Source organism: Trichechus manatus, unplaced genomic scaffold (assembly GCF_000243295.1).
Source record: "Trichechus manatus latirostris isolate Lorelei unplaced genomic scaffold, TriManLat1.0 scaffold00064, whole genome shotgun sequence".
In the NCBI taxonomy this organism is placed as follows: Eukaryota; Metazoa; Chordata; class Mammalia; order Sirenia; family Trichechidae; genus Trichechus; species Trichechus manatus.
Window position 1 is genome coordinate 12,247,557 of NW_004444000.1, and position 17,766 is coordinate 12,265,322.

At 48.0% G+C, this 17,766-nt stretch overlaps 1 protein-coding gene across 2 annotated transcripts in view; it reads left to right on the forward strand.

Annotated features, from left to right (window-relative positions):
• KIRREL3 (kirre like nephrin family adhesion molecule 3) overlaps window positions 1-17,766 on the forward strand; it is a 694,039-nt gene that overhangs the window by 576,895 nt on the left and 99,378 nt on the right. For both annotated transcript variants that reach the window (XM_004379337.1, XM_004379338.2), the window contains exons 3-4: window positions 3,513-3,662; window positions 13,091-13,240. In XM_004379337.1, the coding sequence (XP_004379394.1) occupies window positions 3,513-3,662; window positions 13,091-13,240 (300 nt within the window). The remainder of the gene's footprint in view (window positions 1-3,512; window positions 3,663-13,090; window positions 13,241-17,766) is intronic.

Genomic DNA, 17,766 nt, shown 5'->3' on the forward strand with positions numbered 1-17,766 from the left:
ACATGATCACCTGCTCCCTCAACCACGACCTCTGCACAACCTACCACCACTCCATCCGCTCAATCTGTCCCTAGGCCCATCCTGGGAGCCACTGAAGCCATACTGTTTTTCATTGGATTCTCAGATTTAGCCAAAACCACACTCCCACCCCCACTGCCCTCTTGAAGCCCAGCCTCTATAGATACTTCCAACAGAACATCCCTCCTGCTCCTGCTCTGTTGCTGAAGTATGCACCAAGCAAGTGGAGTTAAGCAGGAGTTAGCCACGTGGCAAAGGGGACAGCAGGACTGACATGTGGCTGGATCTGGCCTGTTGGGGCACTGCAGCTATGGCCAGACCACAGAGTTAGAGCTGGGAGAGAGGGCAGGGAGGCTGGAGTTGGAAGCCAGCTCCTGAAAGGATCTGTCTGCCAATGCTAAAGAATTTGGGTTTTAGCCTAGAAACTCTAAGGTGTCTTTAAAGGATTCTAAACAGGAGTGACATGATCAGATTGGCAATTGAGAAATATCACTCTGACTGCCGTATGGAGGATGAATAGCAGGGAGTCTCTGCACAGTACAAACAGTTAACATGCTCGGCTGCTAGCCTGAAGGTTGGAGGTTTGAGTCTACCGAGAGGAGCCTTAGAAGAAAGTCTTTGTGATCTACTTCTGAAAAATCAGCCGCTGGAAACCCTATGGAGCAAACTGGATTTCCACATACAGAAAAATGAAGCAAGATCCATACTTCACACCATACACAAAAACTAATTCAAAATGGATCCAGAATCTAAATGTTAAATCTAAAACCATAAGGTTCTTGGAAGAAAATGCAGGTGCAAGGTTTTGGGACTTAATTTTTTTTCAATGATAGATTATCAAACACAATAATGAATGCATGAGCAACAGAAAACAAATAGGTAACTGGGAGCTTATAAAAGTTAAATACTTATGTTCATCAAAAAACTTTATCAAAAGAGTGAAGAGACAACCTACAGAGTGGGAAAAAAAATCTCTGGGAATGATATAACTAGTAAGGGTCTGATATCTAAAATATGTAGAAAACTTCTACAACTTAACACCAAAAAGACAACCCAGTCAAAAACTAGGCAAAGGACATGAACAGACACTTCACCAAAGAGGATATTCAAATGGCCAACAGACACATGAAAAGGAGCTCAACCTCATTAGCCATCAGAGCAAGGCAAATCAAAACCACAATGAGATACCATTTCACTCCTCCTAGGATGGCCAAGATTTAAAAAAAAAAAAAAAAAACGGAAAATAACAACTGTTGGAGGGGATGTGGAGAAACTGGAACCCTCATCCATTGCTGGTGGGAATGCAAAATGGTACAGCCATTGTGGGAAACAGTCTGGTGATTCCTCAAAAAAGTAGAGGTAGAGCTCTACCAGCAATTCCACTCCTAGGGACATACCCTAAGGATCTAATAGAAATGACATGAACAGATGTATGCACACCTATGTTCAACAGAGCACTATTCACAATAGCAAAAAGGCTGAAACGACCTAAGTACCCATCAACAGAAGAAAGGATAAGTAAAATATGCTACATACATACAACGGCATACTACTCAGCCATAAAGTAAAATCAGTTCCCAAAACATCTTGCAACATGGATGAACCTGAAGGACATTAAGTTGAGTGAAATAAATCAATCACAAAAAAACAAATATTGTATTTTCTCACTTTTATGAAATGACATGAATAAATAAATATACGGAAACTAACGTTCGTTAGTGGTTACCAGGGATAGGTGGAGAGGGGGATTCACTCGGTAGATAGTAGACACACGTTATTTTTAGTGATGGGAAAGGTAACACCGAATGAAGGTGATGTTTACAGAGCTTGACAGAGGTACATGATGTCACTTAAAAGTACACAAGAAAAAAGGACATGTTAGTAATTGCTACGCATATATAATTTTTAAACAACAGTAAAAACAAGCAAGAAATACATGTGTGAGTATATATGTGTGTATGTAGGCATATAGGAGACCTGGTGGCTCAGCAGTTCAAAGCTCATCTGCTAACCAAAAAGGTCAGCAGTTCTAATCCACCAGGCACTCCTTGGAAACCCTATAGGGCAGTCCTACTCTGTCCTATAGGGTCGCTATGAGTCAGAATCGACTTGACAGCAACAGGTTTTTTTTTTTTTTGGTAGGCATATACGTGTATAGGTATGTATATAGGTGTGTATATATACCAAAACCCATTTTCCATTGAGTCAGTTCCAAATAATAGCAACCGTACAGGACAGAATATAACTGCCCCGTAGGTTTTCCAAGGAGCAACTGGTGGATTCAGCACTGCCAACCTTTTGGTTAGCAGCCAAACTCTTAACCACCGCGCCACCAGGGCTCCGTGTGTATATATAGGTATATGTATATGTATGCACATCTATGTGACTGTATGCACATAGAGGGCACAGTTACATATACTTCTTAGATATAACCAAACACCTTGTGGAATTGGATTTCTGGGTTTGAAGGATTAGAACCATAGTTTTGTGAGACACCTCTGTCAATTGGCATAATATAGTTTATAAAGTTACGTTCTACATCCTAGTTAGGGGAATAGTGTCTGGGGTCTTAAAAGCTTGCGAGCGGCCATCTAAGATACAATTACTGGTTTCTACTCATCTGGAGCAAAAGGACAAGATGGAAACAAAAGACTCAAAGAAGAAGCAAGTCTACAGGACAAATAAGTCTACACGAACCAGGGCCCCATCTACCCGGAGACCAGAAGAACTAGGTGGTGCCCGGCTGCCACTACTGAACATTCTAATCAGGGTACAATAGATGGGTGAAGAATGAGAAGAAAATGTGCAACAGAACCTTAAATTACCAAACAAAACCCAGACCTACTGGACTGGTTGAGACTAGACAACTCTCTGAAACTAATGCCTTGAGATACTCTTTGAACTTTGAACCTAAATTAACCCCTGAGGTCACCTTGTAGCTAAATAACAAATTAGCTCCAAAAATAATATCACCCGTAAGTACCGTGCTCCTTTAAAAAAAAAAATCACCTCTATGAGACCAAACAGTCAACAGTTACTTTAAACACAGATGAGAATGTAAGGGAGCAGGGAAACTAGGTTAATGGAAACAGAACAACCAGAATGGAAATAATGAGAATGCTCATGCATTGTGAAGAATGTAACCAATGTCACTGAACAACTTGTGTAGAAATTGTTGAATGGGAACCTAAACTGTTCTGTAAACCTTCACTGAAAACACCATAAAATATTATTTAAAAAAAAAAACCCTATGGAGCACAGTTCTATTCTGACACACATGGGATTACCATGAGTCAGAGTCAACTCGACAGCAACTGGTTTTTGAAACTAGAGGCGGAGACCAGTTAGGAAGCTGCTGCAGGACCCCAGGCAGAAAGTGAGGCCCTCGGGGGACCTTGTCTCCAGCCCCAGCTCTGCTTCCGTGGCATGAGGGGAAAGCCCTCCAGGCATTGCTCCCTGCAACTAACGCATCTTTCTTTTTGTCTCCTCCCCAGGCCAAGTGTACTCCTTCAGCCAGCAGCCCCAGGACCAGGTGGTGGTGTCTGGGCAGCCGGTGACACTGCTGTGCGCCATCCCAGAATATGACGGCTTCGTTCTGTGGATCAAGGATGGCCTGGCACTCGGTGTGGGCAGAGACCTCTCAAGTGAGTACCCCCAGAACCCCCTCGGGAAGGTCTATTACCTTTCACCACCTTGCCCACCCACCTACCCTACTAGGGAACACCCATCTCCATAAGCATTTAGGGATTAAACCTCCCACTTTGCAAGGCAAGCCCTGAGCCCAGAATCCAGAGGACTTTGAAGGCCGCTCTGATCACCTGTAATGAGTCACAAGTAAACTCTCAATTCTGGTGGGAAGCCCTAAACCTAGCACAGTGTTGTCATGAAGGGTCTATTGCAAAGTCATACACGAAGGAAGAGATGCTCGCCATCATCAGCCATTAGAGAGATGCAAATCAAAACAACAATCAATCATCTCACCCCGACAATAATGGCAATGATAGAAAACAACAAACGTTGATGAGGGTGTGGGGAGATTGGAACCCTCATACATTGCTGGTGGGGTTGTAAAATGGTACAACCACTGCAGAAAACGGTATGGCACTTCCTTTAAAAGTTAGAAATAGAAATATATGATCCTAGGGAGATAAGAGCCGTGACATGAATAGGTATATGCACCCCCATATTCATCTCAGCATTATTCACAATAGCAAAAAGATGGAGACAACCTAAGTGCCTATCAACATATGAATGAATCAACAAGCTATGGTCTATACACACAATGGAATACTACCTAACGTTAAAGAATAACGATGAATCTTGGAAACTTCTCACAACATGGACGAACCTGGAGGACGTCATGCTGAGTGAAATAAGCTAACCACAAGAGGACAAATATTATATGAGACCACTATTACAAAAACTCAAGAAAAGGTTTATACACAGGAAAAAAAAAAAACAAAACAATCTTTGATGGTTACGAAGGAGGGGAAGGATAAGAAGGGGAAATCACTAACTAGATAGCAAACAAGTGTCAACTTTGGCGAAGGGAAACAGTACAAAATATAGCGGAAGTCAGAACAACTTGACCAAGGCAAAGTTATAGGAGCTTCCTAGACACATCCAAGCACCTTGAAGGACCAAGCTGCAGAGGCTGGGAACTTGGGACCATGAGCTCGGGAGACATTTAGGTCAACTGGCATAATATAGTTCATAAACAAAATCTTCTACATCCTACTTTGGTGAGTAGCACCTGGAGTCATAGAAGCTTATGAGCCTCCATCTAAGATGCATCTGTTGGTCCCAACCCATCTGGAGCAAAGGAGAATGAAGAAAACCAAAGACACCAGGAAAATACTAGCCCAAAGGACTAAAGGGCCACCTGGACCACAGCCTCCATCAGCCTGAGCCCAGAAGAACTAGATGATGCCCGGCTACCATTACTGACCACTCTGATAGGGATCACAATAGAGGGTCCCGGACAGACCAGGAGAAAAATGTAGAACAAAATTCAAATTCACAAAAAAGAACAGACTTACAGGTCTGACAGAGACTGAAAGAACCCTCAAGACTATGGCCTCCAGACACCCTGCGTACTTGGAACTGAAACCACTCCCGAAGTCCACCTTTCAGCCAAAGATTAGACAGACAATAAAACAAACAATAACACCCGTGAGGAACGTGTGTCTTGGTTCAGTCAAGTGTACGAGACCAAATGGGCCACACCTGCCTCAAAAGCAAGATGAGAAGGCAAGAAGGGAGAGGAAAACTGGACAAAGGGACACAGGGAACCCCCAGTGGAAAGGGGGAGAGTGCTGACACATTGCAGGGATTGCAACCAATGTCACAAAACAATTTGTGTATAAATTATTGAATGAGAAACTAATTTGTGTGTACTTTCACCTAAAGTCCGACAAAATAATCAAATAGAGATACCATATGAGCCAGCAATCCCACTCCTAGGACTATATCCTGGAGAAATAAGAGCCGTGACACCAATAGACATATGCACACCCGTGTTCATCTCAACATTATTCTCGTAGCAGAAAGATGGAAACAACATATGAGTAAATAAACAAACTATGGTTCATACGCACAATGGAATCTATGTAACATTAAAGAATAACGATGAATCTCTGAAACATCTCACAGCATGGATGAACTTGAGGAGGTTATGCTGAGTGAAATAAGTCCATCACAGAAGGACAACTGTTGTATGAGACCACTATTATAAAAACTCAAGAAAAGGTTTATACACAGAAAGAAACATTTTTGATGGTTACCAGGGATGGGAGGGAGAGGGAGGGAAACTCACTAACTAGATAGTAGACACATATTCACTTAGGTGAAGGGAAAGGCAGCACACAATATGGGGAGGTCAGCACAACACGACCAAGGCAAAGGAAGGCACTGGGAGGTATGCAAGAGTAAAAGACAGCAACAGTAAATACTATTCCATACACAATCTTGCAATAACTGTAATAATGAACAATAATTTACGAGTGGATACATAGGTGTATATATTAGTATATCTATATAAACTGAACAGGTGTGGGATGGTGTATGGAGGTACACCCATGAGCATATATAGGTTTGGCAGAGGATAGTTCTACATACGTATTTGTATGTGCTGCGAACATATCCATGTATGTAGTAGAGCACACAGGGGTCCCAGTTATGAAAATTCCTTAGCCATAACCAAACACCTTGAGGGACTGAGTCACTGGGCTTGAGGGCTTAGGACCATAGTCTCGAGGGACATCTAGGTCAATTGGCAGAACGTTGTCCATAAAGACAAAGTTCTACATCCAACTTTGGTGAGTAGCAATTGGAGTCCTAAAAGCCTGCAAGCAGCCACCTAAGATAGAATTATTGGTCTCTTCCCGTCTGGAACAAATAAGAGTGAAGAAAATCAGGCTCAAGGAAACAATTAGTCCAAAGGACTAACAGACCACCCAGACCACAGCCTCCACTAGCTTGAGATGGAAGGACTAGATGGTACCCAGCTACCACTACCGAACACTCTGATCAAGGTCACAGTAGAAGGTCCTGGACAGAGCAGGGGGAAAATATAGAACAAAATTTAAATTCATAAAAAGAACAGACTTACTGATCTGATAGAAACTGGTGGAACCCCCTAGACAATGGCCCTTAGATACCCTTCAAACCTGGACCTGAACCCACTCTTGGGGATCACCTTTCAGCCAAACAATAGACAGGTCTATGAAGTAAACAATAACACCTGTGAATAATGTGCTCCTCAGAACAATCAACCATAGGAGACCAAAAGGGCAGCATTGGCCCAAAAACAAAGCTCAGAAGGCAGAAAGGAGCAGGAAAGATGGATGAATGGAAACGGGGAACCCAGGGAAGAAGTAGGTAGGGTGCTGTCACATTGAGGGGATTGCAACTAATGTCGCAAAACAAAATGTGTATAAATTGTCAAATGCACAACTAATTAGCTCTGTAAACTTTCACCCAAACCACAATAAAATGCTCAAAAAAAAAAAAAAGTCAAACACGGTTCATGTAAAGTCAGATTTCTACAATTCAAGTGTTGTGTCTTGGTCCAAAATCTATCCCCCACTTATCAAGGCATGATCATTCAGTAAGGAACTGGAAGTCACCCCCCAGTTCTGCCTAGCTTCCCACCCATTTAAGGGACCAAGTAAATTGAGAGAACTGGTTAATTTTAGGGGCCATCAGGCTATGGGAAGGAAATAAAAGAAGTTTTTAAAAGTAAATTCCAAAATTCTAATAAAAAGACCAGACTTAATGGTCTGACTGAGACTGGAGGAACCCCAGAAAGCATGGCCCCCAGACTCTGTCAGCCCAGCACTAAAACCATTCCCGAGGCCAACTCTTCAGACAAAGATTGGATTGGACTGTGGGACATAAAATGATACTTGTGAAGAGTGTGCTTCTCAGCTCAAGTAGCTACATGAGAATAAATGGGCAGCTCCTGTCCGGAGGTGAGATAAGAAGGCAGAAAGGGTCGGGAGCTGGTAGAATGGACATGGGAAATCAGGGGTGGAAAGGAGGAGTGCGATGTCACAGTATGGGGAGAGCAATTAGGGTCACATAACAACGTGTGTATAAATTTTTATATGAGAGACTGCCTTGAATTGTATGAGAGACTAACTTAAACTACAACAATTAAAAAAAAAAAAGTAAATTCCATGCCTCGGTGAGCCCACCCCGCCGATACTCTGCAAATACCCACCACGCGTATCTGTGGGTGTTTGTGGCTGGCATCTGTCCTTGCTGTTTGGTGCCCATGACCCACCATTGGGTAACTGTTTTGAATGTCAACCCTAGAAGCCCATACAGATGTCTTTCTAATCCATCCTCTCCCCTGGGAAAAAAGAAATAGAATCATCCTCTTGGTCATTCACCCAACAGCCATTATTTCTCTCCCGGGGTGGGCAGACATGTGGCTGTTGCTAAGCTTGGCATGAGCTGTAAAATTGGGAACTAGAGGTCTGGGTGTCCCTGTGATTGGGGAGTTGCAAGGGTGGAGGAGGATAGAAAAATATGTATTCAGCTGAGAGCAGCTTTGCCTCTCTCACGATGTACAGCTGCAGGAGAATAAAAAATCGAAGTGCACTCAGGAACATGATGGTTGAGAAATTAATATTTTAAAATGTGGGTTATGTCTTGCCAAAAATGTATATTGAAACATGATAGCAATGGTCAATAGCATCACAGGGTTTAAGTGCTATAGCCCAGCTGAGCATGGATAAAATACACAATAGTATCTCCAAAATATACAGCACTGCCATAAAATTTAAGTACTGTGAGAACTAGCCCAATTTAAGAAACTCTGAACTCTCTTACCCTGGAGAAACCAGGAGGGGGGTGTGGATATGACCTCCCCCAGCTAGAGCTGCTCATGCTCTGGATGGCTCTGAGCTTGGCCCAGCACGGTTGCTAGTTAAGGAGGCCATCTGGGTTCTTGGTTAGGGATTTCCAGCCTTCAGTTAGGGACTAGGGTCTTGTTTGGTCGGTGACCAAGAGAAGGCCCGAGGACACCATGGATTGTTCTTAGAAAAGTCATCACCATCTCGGTAACTGGCCCTGTGGCATCCAGCTCCATGACAGAACAAGGGAGTGCCTTTCTGAGATCCAGGACTGGGTCCTGCTAAGTGCTGAAGGAACATGGCCTCAGAGGAGCTGGGCTCTGCTTCTTCTCCAACTGGACTCCATTTCTAGGAAGAGCCAATGAAATCAAACTCCAGGTAAAGTACTTGCTTTGTATTTGCTCACTTGTCCCAAAAATAACACAATGATAATAGTCACAAAAAGTTGTTGTTGTTGTTAGTTCTCATCAAGTCGATTCTTACTCATGGTGACCTCATGTGTGCAGAGTAGAACAGCTCTATAGGATTTCCAAGGCTGTGACCTTTCAGAAGCAGATCACCAGGCAAGGAGCCTCTTGGTGGGTTTGAACTGCCAACCTTTTGGCTAGTAGTCAAGCGCTTAACCGTTTGTGCCACCCAGGGACTCCAGTAAAAACGTACATGCTCAATACTGTTCGTTTTACTTGGATCCATGGTAGACGCCCATGGAAGCAGCAGTCAGGAGATCGGATGACATATTGCATTGGGCAAATCTGCTGCAAATGGCCTCTTTAAAGTGTTGGAGGGCAAGGATGTCATTTTGAGGACTAAGGTGCCATAGTATTTTCAGTCACCTCAGATGCATGAGCAAGCTGGACAATGAATAAGGAAGACCAAAGAAGAATTGATACCTTTGAATTATGGTGTTGGCGAAGAATATTGAATATTCCATGGACTTCCAGGGGAACGAACAAATCTGTCTCGGAAGGACAGCCAGAGTGTTCCTTGGAGGTGGGGATGGCGAGACTCCATCTTACGTACTTGGGACATGTTGTCTGGAGGGAGCAGTCCCTGGAGAAGGACATCATGCTTGGTAAAGTAGAGGGTCAGTGAAAAAGAGGAAGACCCTCAATGAGATGGCTTGACACATAGGCTGCAACAATGTGCTCAAGCATAACAACAACCGTGAGGATGGTGCAGGACCAGTCAGTGTTTTGTTCTGTTGTACATAAGGTCGCTATGAGTTGGAACTGACTCGATGGCACCTAACAACCACAGCAATACTTGCCTGGTAACGAAATGAGAGTAATAGAAGTCAATTTGATTCAGCAATTATTTGTAGAGCACATAATACTCAGAAGTTTTCTTATGCGGACACTGAAGCCCCGTGCTGTGCCACTTCCTGTGGTGGTTCATGTTCTCTTCCATCTTAACTCTGAGGCCCCATTTGGTCTACCAGGAATGACACCCTCATTGAAGACCTAAATGTCTTTCTGGTCACAAAGACTGGAAAAATCAGTCAAAGAAAATGATTAATAAGTACACCTCTTCCTATTGATAGAACATTTTTCTTCTAAGAAGCTTAAGTACTTCTCAGACATTATCTCATAAATCTACAATGATCCAGAGAGGAAAAGAAAGAGGGATTTTCTCCCTTTATTTGACAGGTAAACAAAGTCACAGTTGAGAAAGAAATTCACTCAAGCATATAGCCAATCCCAACGCATGGGATTCTGTCTCCTAACACCCAAGCTACCCAATAACCTGTCTGTGCTCCCTTCCAAAGATGGGTATCTCTATATCACCTTTGTATTTAAACTAGAATTTATAAGCTATTTCGTCTGTGTCAGGCACTTTCCATACTTGTTACTCTTGTTAGCTGCCATCCAATTGGCTCCGACTTACGGCAACGCGTGCACAGTGGGAGAAAATGCTGCCCAGTCCTGCCCCATCCCCATGATTGGTTGCACATCAAACCATTGTAATCCCCAGGGTTTTCACTGCTGATTGTTTGGAAGTAGATTGCCAGGCCTTTCTTCTTAGTCCATGTTAGTCTGGAAGCTCCACTGAAACCTGTTCAAAGCTAGGTAGGAAGTGATAGAGCTGACATCTGAACCCAGGCAATTTGACCGTAGAATCCAGACTCTAAATAATTTTCCCTCCCCAGCGAGTAGCAAGAGGGAGGGATGGTACTGTGGAAGGAGCTGGAACTGCGTCAGAACCTGTGCTTCTGGGTGCGTGTTTTCCAAAGATGCTGCCAGTCTTTGGGCGAGCACCGCAGCTCATTGCCTCATTAGGGCAAATACAATCAAACCCATCACTGATGTTTTCAGCAGCTCAGGAGAGCAAAATCCTGCTGCTGATAGCTTGCAAGACAACAAAAACAGAAGCTGCAGACAAGATCCATGCAGGAAGCCAGGGACTAATCACAGGACAGCAGGATCCAGAGGCGGGGCTAGAGGGCTGGGGGCGGTGAGCCAGCTACACTGGAAGCAGCAGCCAGCAGCAGGGAGGACTGCACTGGAATCCATTTCCAGTCCTTGCCCTCGTCCTGGGGGAGCCAGCTTAACGTACCTGGGCTGCTTCCCAAGCTCAGCAGAAGGCAGGAAGGGCAGGCAGAGGGGCGCGGGACTCTGGGGGGCACGGCTGGTTGCCTGGCGAGCATCTCTGGCCAGGCCTGCACAACAGGGCAGGGCCATTGGGTGACATGACAAGACCATGGTAGCTATGCCAACATGGTCCCAAGGGCTCAGCTGCACAAGAAGCACCCCAAAAGCCTGCTAACAAGGCTGGAGGGGAATCTCGGTTACCTTCAGTGACCAGGAATGGCTCCACGCGAGCGAGCCCTGCCCCACCTCTGCAAGACCCTTAGCTCGTGGAGGTGGATGGGGCCGTCTAGTGAAAGCTTTCATCCAGTGTAGAAATCTTGTCTGCAGCATCCCTGACAGGTGACTGTTTGAATACAGACAGTGACGGTGTCCTCACTACCTTCTCTAGCCACCTAGAACATTGTTGGACCCTTCAAATAGTTAAGGAAATTCGGGAGTCCCTGGGTGGCCCAAGTGGTTTGTGATCGGCTGCTAACCTAAAGGCTGACGGTTCGAACCCACCCAGCAGCTCCACAGAAAAAAGGCCTGGTGAACTGCTTCCATAAAAATTACAGCCAGGAAAACCCTATAGAGCAGTTCGACTCCATAACACGTAGGGTCACCATGAGTCAGCATCAACCCGATGGCAATGGGTCCCCTTGTTAAATCAGTCCATTGATGCCTGTACTGTCCTTGGGAGCTCCGTGAAGAAGTCTAACTCACACAAGGAGACTTTGAATGTTTGAAGAGAGTATCGCTATCTCTCTGTCTGTCCCTGTTTCTCTGTCTGTCTCACTTGCTTGAGGCCTGTTCTTCTCTTTAAAAAGCCAGATGTGTCCATTCCCCCCCTCCCCCCCCCCGCGGCACATTTCTGAGGACCCTCACTGTCCTAGCGAAGGTCCTTCCAAAAGAGGAGCAGTTTGGGACTGGCAGAGGGTGGGGGGAGGCAGACGGGCCACTGCTGAAGAAAGAAGGGGACCAGGACAGGGAGGGAGCAGGGTGGGGGTGTCCAGCTATAAATCCACGGCTGGGAGGGGTTGGGCTAGGAAGGGCAGAGCTCGGGCGAGAGGGATGATGGAAGACAGATCCCACTGGGAGAAAGTAAGGAGGTTTAGGGTCCAAGACCAGGAGAAAGAGGATTTGCCAAACCCGGCTAGCCACAGCTTCTGCTGGCATTTATATTCAACCCTACACAGCAGCAGGAAAGTTGGTTAATGATTTATCATCCTCAGGCTTTTATTTTATCTATTATTCATCACCAATGGTACAAGGGGCCCAAATTCCTTAGTGTCTTAAATGCCTCCTAACTGCTTAATCAGGCCCTGGGGTTTGGAGGTGGGTAGGGAGATGCCTAGGAAAGTGCCACTTATGGTTCAAAGTGACCAGAGGAACTCAGGGAGGAGGGACCTAAATTTCTACTTCCTGTCCATCCAGGAGCAAAACTTCTCCCCTAAAGTCACTCTTGAGCTTTTTCCATATAGTTTTTTCTTTCTGTTTCTCTCACCCTGTCTTCTCTCTGTCTCTGAAGCTTAAAGTCTGGTCCTCGCTGTCTCCCTCACTCTGGATGTCTCCTCATCAAAATGCAAATCCCAGTGTCCTAGCTTTCCAGAGTAATGCCCCCGCTTGAGGGTCCCCACTTAGCATTTCAATCTCTTCTCTCTCCTTCCCTCTTTATGATGCTGTTGTTGTGGTCAGCTCCTGTCAAGCCAGCCCCGGCTCAGGACGACCCCATGCACAATGACGAAACACGGCCTGGTCCTGCGCCATCCCCACGATCCGTTCTGAATCAGACTGTTGTGATCCACCGAGTTTTCACTGGCTGATTTTCAGAAGTAGATCGCCAGACCCTTCTTCCTAGTCTTAGTCTGGAAACTCCACTGAAACCCGTTCAGCCTCACAGTAACACGCAAGCCTCCACTGACAAATAGGTGGTGGCTGCCCGTGAGGTGCAATGGGTTCCCCCCAGCTTTCCTAAACACACACATATGCTGCTCTAAGACTCGGGGAGACTCTTGGTTTTGTTCTTCTAAGCTTGAGATGGCACCCCGCCAGCCTTGAAGACCAAGCCGCGGCCAGGCCACCCCCTGCTGTGCCTGGTTACCGGGAAGATCTTCCTCACCCCTGATACGCCTACTGTCTCCACAGGTTACCCACAGTACCTGGTGGTAGGGAACCACCTGTCAGGGGAACATCACCTGAAGATTCTGCGGGCAGAGCTGCAAGATGATGCCGTGTATGAATGCCAGGCCATCCAGGCCGCCATCCGGTCCCGCCCTGCACGCCTCACTGTCCTGGGTAAGAACTGCTCTGCGTATGAGGGGAAGAGAGGGGACACAGAGGTGGTGAGGATACCATGGGAAGGCCCAATGGCTCCAGTGGCGTTACTAGGGTTGGCACCGCCCAAGGCCGTAACTCACGGTGTCACCCCCACCACAACCCGGGGTGGGCAGGGCCGGCCAGGAGAACACACCCCCTCGGTGGGCAGAGCAGCCTGGCCCCCACCCACGGTAGGGTCCTGCTTCTCCCAGCCCCACCGCCGAGGCTGTCTGCAGCTCCTGCCCTCTCCCATTGGCCAAGGCAGAGACCCTCTTCTCTGCCCAATGGCCACAAAGCCTGGGGTCATTTTGGTGTAGCCTCCTCTGACAGTGTCAAGGGGTGCCGTCCTCAGCCCTTGCACCTCCTTGGTGGTGCCACTGAACAGCTCTACTCTAGAAGGTTCCTTCCAGCCCAACTGGGAGTCTGCCTCACTGGACAAAGCCTAGGGCAGCATCCCATAGAACTCAAGCACTGTTCTTCCTTCACGTCCGTACCCTCCTCTCCCCACCAAATGGGAAAAGTGAAGGCTCCCTGCACTAGAAAATCAGACAGCCCATGCCCAGCTGACCTATGACCCTGTCCAACCCTGCTGTGCCTTACTCCAACTTAGAGAGCAAACTAGGGCTCCCGGAAGCACCCTGATTCTACCAGAGATGTTCTGTGTGGCTGACCTACGCGAGGCCCCGTGCTGGCTCCGGAGACACAGAGATAAATGTGGCCGTCCTGCATCCAGGCTCACGGTCCTGAGACCCTTCATTCTGTACTGACCTCCCTGTCTGTCCTGTCTATCCACCACTCCACCAAAATCAGCCTCAAGCTTGATTCTCCCCATGATCTCAGGGTCCGTGGGGACCACTGGTAACCCGACTTCGCTCCCACCCTCCACCGCCCTCCAGGCATCCTGCTCCCAGAGGGAGAACAGGGAGTCCTAAGTCATTCCTAGGAAGACTACTTCCAGGCCTTGATCCCAGCTGGCACCTTCCCCTTGGTGTGTGTTCACCTTGTCTTCCCAGGAGCCCAGAGTGCTAGGTGTCCTCCCTGGAGAGGCCTCCACTCCTTCTCTTGAACAGACATGCCCGAAGACTGGCAACAGGCCCAGTGACCTCTTAAACTGTCTGGCTCTCGTGGAGAGTTCAGCCCTGTCGTCTCCCTCCACTGGCCAGATGTTGCTGAGGGTCAGGGCTCCCTCCACCGGCCAGATGTTGCTGAGGGTCAGGGCTCCCTCCACCAGCCAGATGTTGCTGAGGGTCAGGGCTCACAGGGGGACCAAGCCTAGCACAGAACTACTAGTAGCTCACAATTGCACCAACTCCCGGGGCACACTTCATCTTGGCGGCTCCGGCTACAACCAGTGGGACAGACAGTATAAGCCCAGCCGAGAAACTGAGGCTCAGAGAAGTAAGGGGCCTCACCCAGGGTCCCCTGGCTAGGGCGAGGTGGAGCCTGGCTAGAACATGCTCCTTCCGGCCCGCACTGCCTCCCCACTGCTGAGTCTGTGAGGGCCAGTGTGGGATTAGCACCAGCCAGCCGCAGAGGGGAGTGTGATTCTGCCCTGCCCCTCTCTTAGCAACTGTTGTGAAGGTTTGACAACAGGGTGGGCAGCTGGGGCACTGCCTCCTCGCCGGCTAGATAGCAGCTCGGCTGCTCCAGATGAAATATTAAGAGGGTGTCAGGTTATCTTCAGATCTACACAGCCTAATGCACCAGGATAGATTATTCCCAGCACTGCAGTGACAGGCCCAGGGGATCACTTAACCAGTTCTGAGCTTGGCTTCTTGAGACAGGGAGGAGGGCCTGGGGCCAGCCGTTGGAACTTCTTTCAACCTCTGTGCCACCCTGGCCTGCGATGAGGAAATCAACCCTTCCAGCAGGGTAAATACCTCGGGCTGCTCGGCCGCAAGCGGGCCTTCAGAAGAGGGATCAGGGCTATTAAAGATGGGGTAGCCAGAATGGCAACAGGTCTGATTTAGTGTGCGGGGCTGGGAGAGGGGGGAGCAGGATTTAAGACCTAATGTTTTCTCTGATTTTGAGAATTGCAAAATGCCAGAACGAGATTTGCTAAGGGACGTTGTAGAATCTTCGTCTTCAGAGCTTATTCAGCCCCTGTCCTCGGAGGGATCTACCTTCTGCAACCTCGTACCCCTTCTAGAGAGTGCCAAGGGGTGCTAGAATGAGGGGAGCCGCAGCACTGCTCACTCCTCTCACTTCCTAACCAGAGTAGAACTGTGTGCCGTTGGGTTTTCTCGGCTGTAATCTTTATGAAAGCAGATCACCAGGCCTTTCTTCCACAGTGCCACGCTAGGTGGGTTCGAACCACCAACCTTTAGGTTAGTAGTCAAGTGCAAACCACTTGTGCCACCTGACTTAACCCAGGACCTAAAACAGATGAGGACACATCTTGTCCTTAAGTTGTATCCGAGCTTCACCCAGTAAGACCCAACCATTTGCAGGTCCCTGTCCTCTCTAGCATCTGAATTACACTACAAAATCCGTAGAATTAAAAGTCTAAATTGTTCCAGATGCATTTCAGATAAGGAAATTGAGAGTCAGCAAAGCAAAGGGACTCCCAGGAAGCCCCACAGCTTAACGGACATTCAAAAGAGACTCCAGATCTTCCAACTCCAAACCATCGCCAGCTGTCCAGCCTCAGCATTCCTGAAGGCCAGCAGAGCCATCTTGTCTGCTGGGGAAGAGCTAGGCTGGGACTAGGGCCCGGGACCTGGTTAGAACAGATCCAGTTTTGTCTTGGGTCACATCTAAAAGACACTGCCTCCCCCTCCTCGGGGGGCACGACCTGCATTGCCCTCGGGCACACAGCTGGGTTTGGGGGAGGGCGGCATGTTATATTCCAGCCTGGAAATCAGTTGAACAGGGAGGAGGGGGCGTTTCCAGGGGGTCCAGCAGCATCGCCTGGTGAAATTCCTGACGGCCAGAATGGGGACCTCAGCAGTCATCCATCCGTCAGCTTCTTATGCAGACGCCACAAAAACTATTCGTCATAAACAAACTAAGCCCCAGGCAAGCAAGAGCTTCCCCAGACCCTGCCTACAGTCCCCCCCCCCCCGACTTCTGGGGCCATCCGAGGCCCGAGGCCCTCAGATGGCCCTGCAGAACTCTGCCTGCTGAGTCTCCCATGGTGTAAAGCGCCCCCTACCGCCCTGGAGGGAGGCCTAGCGTGCAGCAGCCAAATGGCTGGTGGGTGGGAAGGGTCTTTGCTCAGCAGCGGAGGGTAGACAGAGCGGCTGTTCAGCAGAGGAGAGGGAGAGAGGTGTGTTCTCCACCCAGCCCAGCCAGCCTTCCCAACCAAGACCCCATCTGCTTTGCCGTGACATCTCAGCCAGGGAAAATGTCCCAGCCGGTTCCCTGAGGGGGGCTGCCTTCCTGCGTCCCAGGAATGAGAGGGCTTCCTACCTTAGCCTGTATTTGCCTGAGATAGATTTTTAATTAAATAAAGTAAGAGCCTGATTAGAACCTGCAGAAGATGTAAGAGCAGAATCAGATGATATTCCAGCAAAACTGCAAAGCAGACACTTTGGCTGGAACTGAGGGAGGCCCCCGAGGGTCTTCCATCAAAGCAGCAAGTGAGGAGGGCAAATATGAGAGATTATATAGCCAACAGATGTGCATTGTTAAAGTATGCATCTGCCTTCAGCGTGCTCAGGAGCAGCCAGAGGGCCAGCTCGCGGAGCCTGCTGGGCTCCAGGGATGGCACGGGGACTTGGGCCTCAGCAACCAAGCCTAGAGTCACAGACACATTGATTAGTGCTGCGTTTCTAGCTCTCAGATGCAATCAGGCAAGGAATGCCTTGGAGCTGAGCATTTGCTAACCCCGGAGGCAGAGGGAGGGAGTAAGGGAATGGAGAGGAGGAGAGAGGGAAGGCGCTGAGCTGGGGAAGCTGAGGTGATGGAGAACATAGGGCACCTGGACCCCTGGGTCCGGCTGCATTCCCTCGGTGACCCAGCCTGCTGCAGAGGACCCTGCCTGGACTCAGGCCAGGTCATGACAGGCTGCTTTCAGCTCCCAGAACAGCTCCAGAAACGTGGCGTCAGGAAAAGAGTAAGGAACCCGGAGCCCAGAGACTTCGTGCTACCACTACACAGCTGTGCAGTCTTGACCCCGTTACTCAGTATCTCTAGGTCTCAGTTTTCTCATCTGTAAATGGAAGGTGGGGATAAATAAGATGGTCTCTGAGAACTTTTCAGCTCCCAAAAGGCCATGACCTCCACTGCAAGGAGTCCACCCTGCTGCACTGTTTAAGTGGCCCGTCACCCACTAGAACCTGGATCCAAGTAGTAACTGAGGCATAGAAGATAACTGATTAGAGTGGGTTAGACAGCATCCCACTTTGAGTCTGGGAGGTTGGACCTCTCAAAGTTCTGTCCAGCCCCGGGATTCTGAAGTTGATGTGTACCCTAATCCCAGCGTCCTCCCTGCAAAGGCCTCCAGAACCAGCTTCCACATGTACCTAGCCATCACTACAGAGTCCCAGCTTAGTTGGCATCGT